Here is an 11,842-nt window from a genome sequence, read left to right on the forward strand (position 1 = left end):
ATTTCCCGCCATTTTTAAATATAAAATTTGACTGGTTATCATTATATTCATTTAACTCATATATATACAACCTTAACTCAAATATTATAACTCTAACTCAAAATATATACATTTGTGACTCAAATGTTACAACTTTAACTAAAATTTATTTCCTAATAGTTAAACACCTACACCTTTAAATCTACAACCCTAACTCAAATATTATGATTAAACAAAATATCAAACTTTAGGCTAATCAAAGTATAAAAAGTACTCCCTCCATCTCATATTATGCGTCTTCTTTGGATTTGTGTCGGTCAAATTGACTTAAGTTTGACTGAAATTTATTAATAATTTATAATTGAACAAAATAAAAAAATTACATCACCGTAAGTAAAGTACATTTAATCTACTTTAATATATAATTTTTAGTTTTTTGAAATAATATACGAGTAATGTTTAATCGTTAGTCAAAAGTTGGTAAATTTGACTTCTGTAAAAGGAAAAGTGACACAGAATATGAGATGGACCGAGTATATTACACAAACCCACAACCCTATATTGCTGCTAGATAAACTATAAACGGTTAAGGTTTAATAAAGTGTAAAAGGGAACTAAACAAACAAAATATTTACTATATCAATTTTAAAATAACAGTTAATTTAACTTAATATATATTTTTTTCAAATAAAAAATATGTAAAAAAAACCAGGCACCTAAACAAACAAAATCTTAACTACATAATTATTTCAAGAGAAAATTACATTTTGCACCCCTTAAATTTGTCCAAAAATCAATTTTGTATACCTACTTTCAAATATTGTAGTTTGCATCCCTTTCTTTGAAATCCCATTCAAATTGCACCCTTTTTGCCAAATTTTGTCAAATTTTTAGCCCAAATTCTTGTCTTCAATAACATAGTTAATCTATTCTTGAAAAGGAAATATGAGATATATTGTAGGAGACAACAATTATGACTAAATGATTTGGTAAAAATGCTGCATGTTGAATCGGATTTCAAAGTAGGGGATATGAACTGTAATTTGTATAATTTAATTTAATTTCTACAATTTTAGAATAAAAACAGTAATATATATTTGAGAATAAATGTTACTATATTTGAATATAGTAAAATCGCAAAAAAATTTAGAAAAGTTAGTATTTTTGGTAATTTCTGATGTTACAATTACCTCAACTTTAAATTGACAAAAAACTTGTGATGTGCACTTTTTAGGGCAACATGCACACTGTATACAAAAACAAAAACAATATGCACCTTCCTTTTTCTTTAAATTTAGTTAAAAACACTTTCACTTTTTTTTGGGAAACATGCCCAATGTATTGTATACAAAAACAACACGCAACTTCCTTTTTTTAACCTGTCCTTGCACAAAATAATTTCAACTTAACATCTTGGCCAACTTAAAATAAATATTAAAAATGTCATGAAGATATTTTTGGGTCAAGAAGTATTCTCAACTACCCAAGGTTCCGAGGCAAGGATGTGGACGGGGAGCCGCCGTGGTTTCTCGAGAGGGAGCCGCCTTGGTCTCTCTTGAGACAGGCATGAGATATCAATTATTACATATAAGAGTATTCTAAAGAGTTCTATTCATTTCGCTTATACTTGAAAACTTGTATATTATTACATTTACCCTAATTAAAAATGAAAAAAAATGATACATAAACTTGTAGGCCAATGATCCTTTGATAAACGACTTTCTTCTTGAATTACTCAGTACAAGTGCTTTCGAGAATAGTGCTCCGGTGACTCATATTATTGAATGTGTCAGCAAAGTCAAGACAATTATAAAAAGAGATAAGGATATGAATCTATTTTTGACTTATTAACATTTTTAAATTTGTATGCAACCCATGCTATAAGCTGTGACTTAAGTGTGACTATACTACAAGTAACATGGCCTTTATCGGCCAAAAGTAATTTAATAAAAATCAGCCGGTATTACCCACTAGAAATTGTAGTCATTTTTTTGGTTTATTAATCGCAAAAATAGTTGCTATTAGTCATAATCTACCAGACTTATTTTTACTGCAATTCGTGTAACCCTTATGCCATTGCGTACATTATTAATGCCAATCATCCAAACATGTTCATATCACTTACAAGCCACAACACAAAAATATTAAACTAAATCAAATCATAAACAATAAAACATACTATCAAACTATTAGACTATTAATAACCCACATAACACTACAACAAATCTGGCCATTTACGACGGTGTTTTTAACTGAAATCGTCGTAATTGAGCCATTTACGACCGAAAAAAATCTTCGTTTTTGGTCGAGTAGTAAGTTCATTTTTTCGTCACAAGATAAAATTGCGTCGCAAGTTAGAAAGTAGGGGCCCACATACTCTATAAAATAATAAATCTACTTACGACGGAATATATCGTCGTAAGACCCCAAAATACGACGAAAAATAACGTCATAAGTTTTGTACTTACGACGGAAAAAACGTCGGATATTACTTTACGGGACCCACTTTTTATAAGATAAAATGTAATTTTACGACGGAAAAATGCGTCGTAAGTTAGAAATTTCCGACAAAAAAACTCGCCGGAAACTAGAAATTTACCAAATCCGGTGAGATTTCCAGTTTCCGGCAGCATTTTTCAAGACGTTTCTGCCCACCAAACAATTTTAAACTACTCTGACAAATTAGAAATGACCATAACAACAAATAAACCCCAAAGTCAACAAAAATAAAAAATCAGAAAAAGGCCTTAACAAGGTTTAAGGCCATTATGTGCACATTGGTCCTTTGTCTGTGCTTGTTGTAAGACCAAATTCCTCCCGCAGCACAAGCAGCTATAAGCTGTTCCAAAACAAGTTATTAAAGCATGCACTAGAACCTCTTTGATATTTTGAAGTTGAATTTTAGATATCAATTGAAAATAGGAAGTGATCTTCCTAAACTTACTGGAGATAGCCATAAGTCTGCAGTTTGCATATCAAACTTTGGAGCATAAAGTACTGTTTCCCCGTAAAATTATAGCTGGAGGAAGTAGCAAATATGCAAAGAATAATGCTCCGCCAGTCCCTGCAAATACCATAGGTCGGTTGAAATGATGGTTTCAGCAGTTGATGATGCTATAGTCAGAGCAGTGGTCAGCCTATATATATGATTCAACAATGTGTTACGAATGACGATAAACATGCTAATCAATTTATCAACAATTAATGATATCATCCTGCGAAGAAATGACGAGTTTCCCCTAATTCTTGAACTTCTAATTTACTTTTCAAGAACATTAGTTTTGTCAAAATACAACTCAACATTGTTTTTGAAAGACATACAAAATTTTTACATGGCCTTAATCCTGATAATAACACACACGCCTGCATTGAGTCTCAAACACTCAACTTCTTGTTACTACCAAGAGAAAAGGGATATTCGATGTACTCGTACTATAATGCTAGCGATATTTCAAGATCAGAGCTCCATACAAAAAGCACAAATTTCTAATACATTAAGGATATACCATGTAGCAAGCTTGATGAAAATTTGAAAGGAAAATATGAAGTTCCTAATGCAAAATATCAAATCGAAAGAAAATTGAAAACCTTGGCAGCAGTTTCCATATCAAATCCAGAGCTTTGCATTATTGCTTCTTGAGCTTTCTTGGAAGCTTCTGAAATTGTAGGAAAAGCATACTTCCCAGCCTGGTCTCCAGCTTGCTGCAAGATAGGCAATGCTGCATCAACCCCGGGATTTACCGCTTCAGAAACAGCTCCAAAAACTTTGCTTAAAACATCGAAAACACTGGAACCCACTTCTTGCACTTGACCAATTGTATCTTCAACCTGCAAAAATAATCAAGAATGCCAAAATCATCACAATGAGCATTATATTTCCCAACAGCCCTTTACATAAATTCAAGAAACTAAACAAATTATTAAGTAAAGTTACTAACTTGAGTGATGGATGACACAATTTATTCTTTGGCGTTTATTTGAAAATTTCCCTACTGTGGTTAGGTTAGGACCACAGGCCACAGATTGAAGGTTCATTCAGTGACCTACAAGCCGGTGATTTATATCAATCTTATAGTCTCGTACATACTTGAATGTTCACATATCGATATAGTATATAGGATTAGAGGGGTGTAATTAAATATAAAATTTATCCCTTCTACAATAATGAATTGTATCTTGAAAGAAACTTTGATTATATAAGCCATAACCAAAACTCAAGTACATTCTGTAGACTAACCGAAACATGTTTACAAAACAAGAAACTAATATAATTAAGGCACTGTGTTATGTACAAGGTACTGCACAAACAAATGTAACCTGACCTTGTATTTTAACAAATGCTATGAAAACAAAGGATCGTAAGACTTGTGATGAAGAGGAAACCACGTTCATGCTTGTTGCTACCTCTTCGTCGTCTATATACACACAAATTAAAATCAATACACACATATAAGAATACACATACGTAACAACTGATCATCATTACCATCACCAAATTAAGAGATTTGAAAGATTGAAATAGCTAGATTTTGAGAGATTGGGAATACGTATATTACATACGGTGTTGGTCAGGATTTGAGAGATGTAATTGAAGGAGAAAAAGATAGAACTCATAAAAGAGGAAGAGAAGAGGGATAGAGGCGGATCTGAACAAAAAAAGAAGTGGATGAATGAGATAATAGGGTTTTTGACTGGATTTGACGCGAGTTATGGGCTGGGTCGGCTTATTAATCTTGGGTTGGGCTAAATGTATAACATATCTATTACTATTATATAAAAACATTAAAAATTTACGATACCTATTTTTTGATACACACTAATTTTATAAAATTACCCGTACTTATATAAATTATATATTATCTAATTACCCTTAATTGTAAATTTAAAAATATTTTTCCCCTTTTAGTTTCATACCATATACTTTCTTGTTCGACATAATTTCTATCCAGCAAATAAACCCTCACGGAAACAATTGTCCGTCTAGAAATAAGATTATAATATTTTTTTTGGGAAGATATAAGATTATAATTTAATTTAATAGATTCCAGAAAATTTAAATTCAAAAGCATGGATTTTGATAACTAGCATCAATATTGATATTTACAATCTTTCATTAATTTTACCAAATTACACGTACTTATAAATTATATATTATCTAATTACCCTTAATTGTAAATTAAAAAAAAAATCCACTTTTAGTGATATAACCAAAATTTAATATCAAAATAATTTTATTTTGTTTGACATTTTAACAATCAAGCATCAGTTTGACTAGTCCAGCTAACTAGTGTTGAATCTTGAATTAGTGTTTGGATTATTTTAAAATATTTTTCAACGATCCAACCGTATGGATGTCAATAAATATATATATTAGTTATATAACCAAAATTTTATATCAAAATAATTTAATTTGTTTTGACATTTTAATAGTCAAGTATCAGTTTGACTAGTTCAGCTAACTAGTGTTGAATCTTGAATTAGTGTTTCGATTATTTTTAAAATATTTTTCAACGATCCGACCATATGGATGTCAATAGATATATATTAGTGATATAACCAAAATTTCATATCAAAATAATTTTATTTGGTTTGACATTTTAACAGTCAAACATCAGTTTGACTAGTACTGCTAACTAGTGTTGAATCTTGAATTAGTGTTTCAATTATTTTAAAAATATTTTTCAACGATTCAACCATATGGATGTCAATAGATATATATATTAGTGATATAACCAAAATTTCATATCAAATTATTTTATTTTATTTGACATTTTAACAGTCAAGCATCAGTTTGACTAGTACAGCTAACTAGTGTTTAATCCTAAATTGGTGTTTCGATTGTTTTAATAATATTTTTAAAATATCCAACTGTATGGATGTCAATAAATATATATATATTTGTGATATAACCAAAATTTCATATCAAAATAAGTTTATTTGGTTTGTCATTTTAACAGTTAAGTATAAGTTTGACTAGTACAATTAAATAGTGTTTAGTTCTGAATTTATGTTTCGATTATTTTAAAAATATTTTTCCACGATCCAACCATATGGATGTCAATATATATATATATATATATATATATATATATTAGTGATAACTAAAATTTTATATCAAAATAATTTTATTTGGTTTGACATTTTAACAGTCAAGCATCAGTTTGACTAGTCCAGCTAACTAGTGTTGAATCTTGAATTAATGTTTCGATTATTTTAAAAATATTTTTCAACGATCCAACCATATGGATGTCAATAAATATATATATTAGTGATATAACCAAAATTTCAGATCAAAATAATTTAATTTGGTTTGACATTTTAATAGTCAAGCATCAGTTTGACTAGTTCAGCTAACTAGTGTTGAATCATGAATTAGTATTTCGATTATTTTAAAAATATTTTTCAACAATCCAACCATGTGGATGTCAACAGATATATATATTAGTGATACAACTAAAATTTCATATCAACATAATTTTATTTGTTTTGCCATTTTAACAGTCAACCCGATGTTTGACTACTACATCTAACTAGTATTCAATCATGATTGGTGTCTCGATTATTTTAAAAATATTTTTCAACGATCCAACCATATGGATGTCAATAGATATATATATTAGTGATATAACCAAAATTTCATATGAAAATAAATTTATTTGGTTTGCCATCTTAACAGTCAAACATCATTTTGACTAGTACAACTAACTAATGTTTAATCCTGAATCAGTGTTTCGATTATTTTAAAATATTTTTCAACGATATATATTAGTGATATAACCAAAATTTCATATCAAAATAGTTTTATTTGGCTTGCCATTTTAACGGTCAAACATCATTTTGACTAGTACAACTAACTAATGTTTAATGCTGAATTAGTGTTTCGATTATTTTAAAATATTTTTCAAAGATACAACCGTATGGATGTGCTAATTTACGAAGGAATCCGTCATAAATTATTATCTGCAAAAAAATTCAAAAAAGTCAAATTTACCGCCAAATTTTTGGGGAAAAAGTTAAATTTCCCTTTTTGATAACTTACGACGAATTTTAATTTCCGTCGTAAATTATATGTTCCAAAATTTTCCGTCACAAATATTTCGTCGCAACTTTAGATGAAATTTTATTTATTTAATTTCAAGTTAAAATTTTTAAAAAATATATTTAACTTACGACGAAATGTTTAAATCGTCGCAATTTCAAATTATTTTTATTTTCCCGCCAAAAATTGGTTAAATTTCCCTCTTTGATAACTTACGACGATTTTTAATTTCCGTCGTAAATTAGATGTTCCAATATTTCCCGTCACAAATATTTCGTCGTAAATTTAGATGAAATTTTTTATTTATTTAATTTCAAGTTAAAATTTTAATAAAAATAATTAACTTACGACGAAATGTTTAAATCGTCGCAACTTCAAATAATTTTCATTTTTTTTAATCGTGGCGTGCATAATTTTATTAATAAAATACTAAACTTACGACAGTTTTGGATTTCGTCATAAAATAATTACGACGTTTTACTTTTTTCCGTCGTAAGTTGGGCGCACATTTTTTTCCGTCGTAAGTTGGCCGTCGTAATTGGCCTATTTTTTTGTAGTGTAATACATAATGATATATATTTACAGATTAAACCTTAATTCCAATAATTTAAATTCCCATCATAAACAATAATAAAATTAACAAAAGTTTAGAACAAACTAGCGACCTAAGCGCCACCGCCGTTGCCTACTACATCGTCACTGTCTCCCTCCACGTCTTTGTTGTCGCCCTCTATATCCTCCCTATCCTCCTCGCAGCTCCTGCTGGTATTTTTGCCACAGCCTTGTCGTGTCATCTCAGACGCCTATGTCCGTAAGTTAGAAACTTTGTAAATAACTAAAATAACTAAAATTTGTAATACAAAAATATGTAATATTATAAAAAATATCTGAAATGATAAGTGTATAATTTATCTATTTGTCTTCCGCCTCATAACCGGGGTTCATATTGTCCAACCAAAGAGGTAGCTCGCAGCCGCTACCCTTAGGGTGCACACTGGGTAAATCCCACAAGCTCACGCAATAGCCTGCAAATCACGTGAACCAAGATAATAGCCTGCAAATCACGTGAACCAAGATAAACTACACTTAAGCGTTAGACTCTGGTTCATGAGGCATAATCATTAATTTTCCTCCGTAGAATTCGAACTTGTAATCAAGAGGATAATTATCCCCCCTTTAACCAACTGAGCCAACCGTGCGGGCGCATTTGAGAAGGCTTCAACACTGCCGGAGAGATCACGCTGCATCTCCCTTGGCCATGGGTCGCTAAATCGGTTAGATAAATCCATGCGACTACAATGTCTCATGTTAACATGCAGTGTGGAACCCATGTTGATTGTGTGTCGTTAAAAGTATATGACAAACAGATTTATGTCCGCGGTCGTTGTGAGATAAAAAGATGATGATATAATTTAAGTTACAAAATTGAAACATGTGAGAAATGTGGTGATAGCTAATTTGAACAAATTTTTTCTTCTTTTTGATTATGTTATTGGTCAAAATGAGTTGTCCTATATGCATAAAATCGAGGACAAAATGACATAATATTTCTATTATTCTCTAAATATATTTTAATGTAGTACTAATCTCCTAAACTAATAAATTAATCATTTTTGCTAATAAAATAATTAACTTTTACTATTGTTTATTTGTTAATTTTTTTCAATTTATATTGTGAATAATTTTTTAGGGGCCATTGAGTTAGAGATAATTGCCTATGAACATATAATTAATATCAAATCATATGTCATTTAAATATATCTTGTAATTCAAAGTTACAAGAATGAAACTGACCAAGACATTCAAAAAGTAATAGAAAATCCAAAATCCAGCTGGAATCTATATAATAAATGACAAAAAAAAAGTCAGTGGGACCTCATTCCTAGCTGCAAATGTGGCCAAAGGGGCGTGCATAATCCATAACATACCATTACCTTTCACCACCTTCCTGTTTTACTACCTTCCTGAATACAATTAATATGGTGAAAGAAATGCTTTTAATATTTTTTTAAAATTAATTGTGGCTAGAATTAACCCTGGAAGGTACCTGAGTCAAGTGACCATGGTTAAAATGTTATTATAAATTTGAGAGAGGATACAAATAGATCACATACATCCCAGGCTTTGAGTATTCTTCTACTACAAATCAATTTTAGTTTCAAGAAACACCTAGAGAAATGGCTTCATCTGCAACTTTATCTGTTATGGCTTCTTCTGCCTTACCAAATGCTGCTGAGAGAAAACAGCAAAAACGTCGAGGAATTCATCAAGTAAGATATATATATACAGAGATATACGTGAGGTGTGAGTATTTTTGGTCTTAATTTATCTTTGTGTCTTCAAGGATATATATTTCAATAAATATAATGTCCGGGTCAGAAAGTTTGTGACATGGTTTTTTAATCTGTTTATCTGACGTCTCTATATATGTGTATGTATGTGACAGGCCAGATGCTGAAATTGTCGCACACTCGCACCCAAAACTCTGTTGGCCACAGTATAGGTTTTCGTGTGATGTGTGTGGGAAGGGTTTTTTCCAAGGGGTACAGCAGAACTATGCTAGGTCCACACGAAGGAGGACACAATTTGCCCAGGGAAGCTCAACACAAAAGACAAGCCATGAATCCGGAAAAAGGTTTGCATTGCCCTGAAATGGGTTGTGTCCATCACGATCCATCAAGGGCCCCTTGGAGATATTACACGAGATCAAAAAAACACTTTTTCTAGAAACATTGCGGAAAGAAATTTAGCTGCCATAAATGCAACACGAAGTATGCCGGTAGTAGACTCTGACTGTGAAAGCCCATAATAAGATTATGTGGTACTAAAAAAACTTAAATGTGCATGTGAATACCTTTCCGTAGGTGATGGTCTAGCCACCACAAGTCATCTCTTGAATTCTAATGATTACATAATCGTGTTCTGTTTTCGTGTTGAGTTTTGATGTACTCCAATTTAATTAGCATTGGAGTTGTGCTTAGCACTGCAATTTAATAGTGGAATGATTTCGTAAAGTTCTTTTTTTGGTCTCTTGATATAATCTCTGTGTTTGGAAATTGCAGAAAAATTGTTTTAATATGAACAAATTATAATTTTCTATTATTAACTAAAGGTTAAATAATTACTTGCTGCAGGCGTGAGAGTTTTACCTACATCGTTCCATGTGTGATGCTGCTTGTATTTCCGCAAATGCTAGTAACCCTGGCTCCATGTACCTGGGCCCAGCTGCAGATTCACAAATTCCAGGAAGCCATCAGCTACTCTTGACTCCGGCTAGGACAAGGGGCCTCAAATCCAAATTCGTTTACTAGTTTGCTATCTGGACAATCCATAGGATCTGCTTTTAATAGCTATGGAGAGCTCTGGGAGATAGAATGAGCAGTGTTGGAGTATATGGAGGTGGTCGCACCTTGGAAGAAATGTACAAGAATGGGAATGTGGGTGGTGGGAGTTAGGGAAGTGGTGGAGGATATGGCGGTGGCATGGAACCTTTAATTGATCAGATGAATGCTCCACGTGGAGGATGATGTCCGATGTGAAAAATGCGTGGAATGTTGGTTGGTCCTGAAGTAAATAACAATGTTTTGGGGGATCCACAGATGAATGTTGAGAGTGAGTATCGTAATAGGTACCAGGGATTTTCTTGGCTTGGGAACTGGGATGAACAGCCTGAGTGGAGGTGGAATGGGGGGTGATGATCCAGTGGTAATGGGACGACCAACTCGTGGGACAGGGAAGCTACCACATCAGCTGAGGCCAGGCCTTCATTCATCACCGTAGCCCTGGGTTTTCAAGCCATCATGCTTCAGGTCAGGCCCTGTCTCCCTTTCTATCTCAATGCTTATATGCTTTGTGCTGTTTTTATAGCAATATGTACGCTATGTGTTTGCATGGACGTATAAATCTACATAAAATAAGGTCTATGTAGCCAAAAGGGGAAAATATGGCAGATATTTTACCATACATATACCAACTTTCACATTTTTTTTTGAAAAAGAAGAGAGCTAGTGTTATTATTTTCATGTTTAAATATATATCCACTAACACGTTGGTAAATTGCCGCTGAGGAAAATAGTCACCTCTCTTTTTAATTACTTTTTATCATAATAAAAAATTATTACTTATATTGTAAGTAGCTAGTCTAGGGTAATTGAATGTAAAATTTATAGAACAAAAAAAATAATTGCATTACTTTTATTTCCATGTGCAATCAATATACTTAGTATTTTGTACAAATATTTGATCTATATGTTTAAAGTGGCTACTATTAGCTTTTGTGCAGGAGATCTTAGCTAGTTGGTGATCAAGGCAGGTGTATGGAGTTGATTTCCCTGACAGAACATCCATTAAACTTATCAAGCTAATCATTAAAGTGGAATATTATATTTTGGGATATTTTTGGGATATCAAGCTAATCATTAAAGTGGAAACATCCATAAACTTGTCAATAATGGTGTTTTTCGGATATTTTCTTCTTCTTTGTTTTCTAATATTCTCTAATTTGAAATGAAAAATGGTTGTTAGTTATAATCAAGGCTATTTATATTTTTTTTTCATTTTGTTCACAAAGTTGCATTTATGCTTTGAAAGTTGATTGAATCTTTATTGATCTCAACTTTATATATAAACTTTATTTTGAAAGTTGCATTTATGCTTTGAATTTAACAATTAAGCCTCTTTCCTTTATTAATTTACAGTAAATAAACACTTGTACAATTAAGAACATATAATACCACACTTAACTTAAATAAAGTTTTCATTTAAAGTTATTTAAACATATAAATTTTGGTTGTATATTAAAATTCATAATATTCCACGTCTAGT

General features: G+C 31.4%; 1 protein-coding gene across 10 annotated transcripts; it reads right to left on the reverse strand.

Moving 5' to 3' along the window:
• Nucleotides 1-1,639: 1,639 nt before the first annotated feature.
• LOC141704216 (calcium sensing receptor, chloroplastic-like) lies at nucleotides 1,640-4,671 on the reverse strand. Of its 10 annotated transcripts, none has more exons than XR_012567877.1 (6): nucleotides 4,466-4,671; nucleotides 4,302-4,394; nucleotides 3,918-4,022; nucleotides 3,568-3,807; nucleotides 2,924-3,043; nucleotides 1,640-2,818 (listed from the first exon to the last, which is right to left on the reverse strand). XR_012567877.1 is itself a non-coding variant. In XM_074507512.1 (4 exons), the coding sequence occupies exons 1-3, from the start codon at nucleotides 4,466-4,468 to the stop codon at nucleotides 2,993-2,995; spliced, it is 315 nt and encodes a 104-aa protein (XP_074363613.1). In that variant the 5' UTR covers nucleotides 4,469-4,665; the 3' UTR covers nucleotides 1,640-2,818; nucleotides 2,924-2,992. The 10 variants fall into 10 exon arrangements, 4 of the variants coding, with proteins under 4 accessions (XP_074363613.1, XP_074363614.1, XP_074363612.1 ...); XR_012567878.1 differs by having other exon boundaries at nucleotides 4,540-4,662; XR_012567879.1 differs by having other exon boundaries at nucleotides 4,536-4,643.
• Between the last annotated feature and the right edge of the window lie 7,171 nt (nucleotides 4,672-11,842).

This window comes from Apium graveolens, unplaced genomic scaffold (assembly GCF_009905375.1).
Source record: "Apium graveolens cultivar Ventura unplaced genomic scaffold, ASM990537v1 ctg7576, whole genome shotgun sequence".
NCBI lineage: Eukaryota > Viridiplantae > Streptophyta > Magnoliopsida > Apiales > Apiaceae > Apium > Apium graveolens.

What these genes read in the sequence shown, in the direction of transcription:
- LOC141704216 (XM_074507510.1), bottom strand. Translation starts at nt 4,593, where the DNA reads ATGAGTTCTATCTTTTTCTCCTTCAATTACATCTCTCAAATCCTGACC. An exon ending in CTCAAATCCTGACCAACACC is followed by an intron (nt 3,808 to 4,539) that starts GTATGTAATATA and finishes TTATTTTTGCAG; the next exon opens with GTTGAAGATACAATTGGTCA. An exon ending in ATATGGAAACTGCTGCCAAG is followed by an intron (nt 3,044 to 3,567) that starts GTTTTCAATTTT and finishes TGGTATTTGCAG; the next exon opens with GGACTGGCGGAGCATTATTC.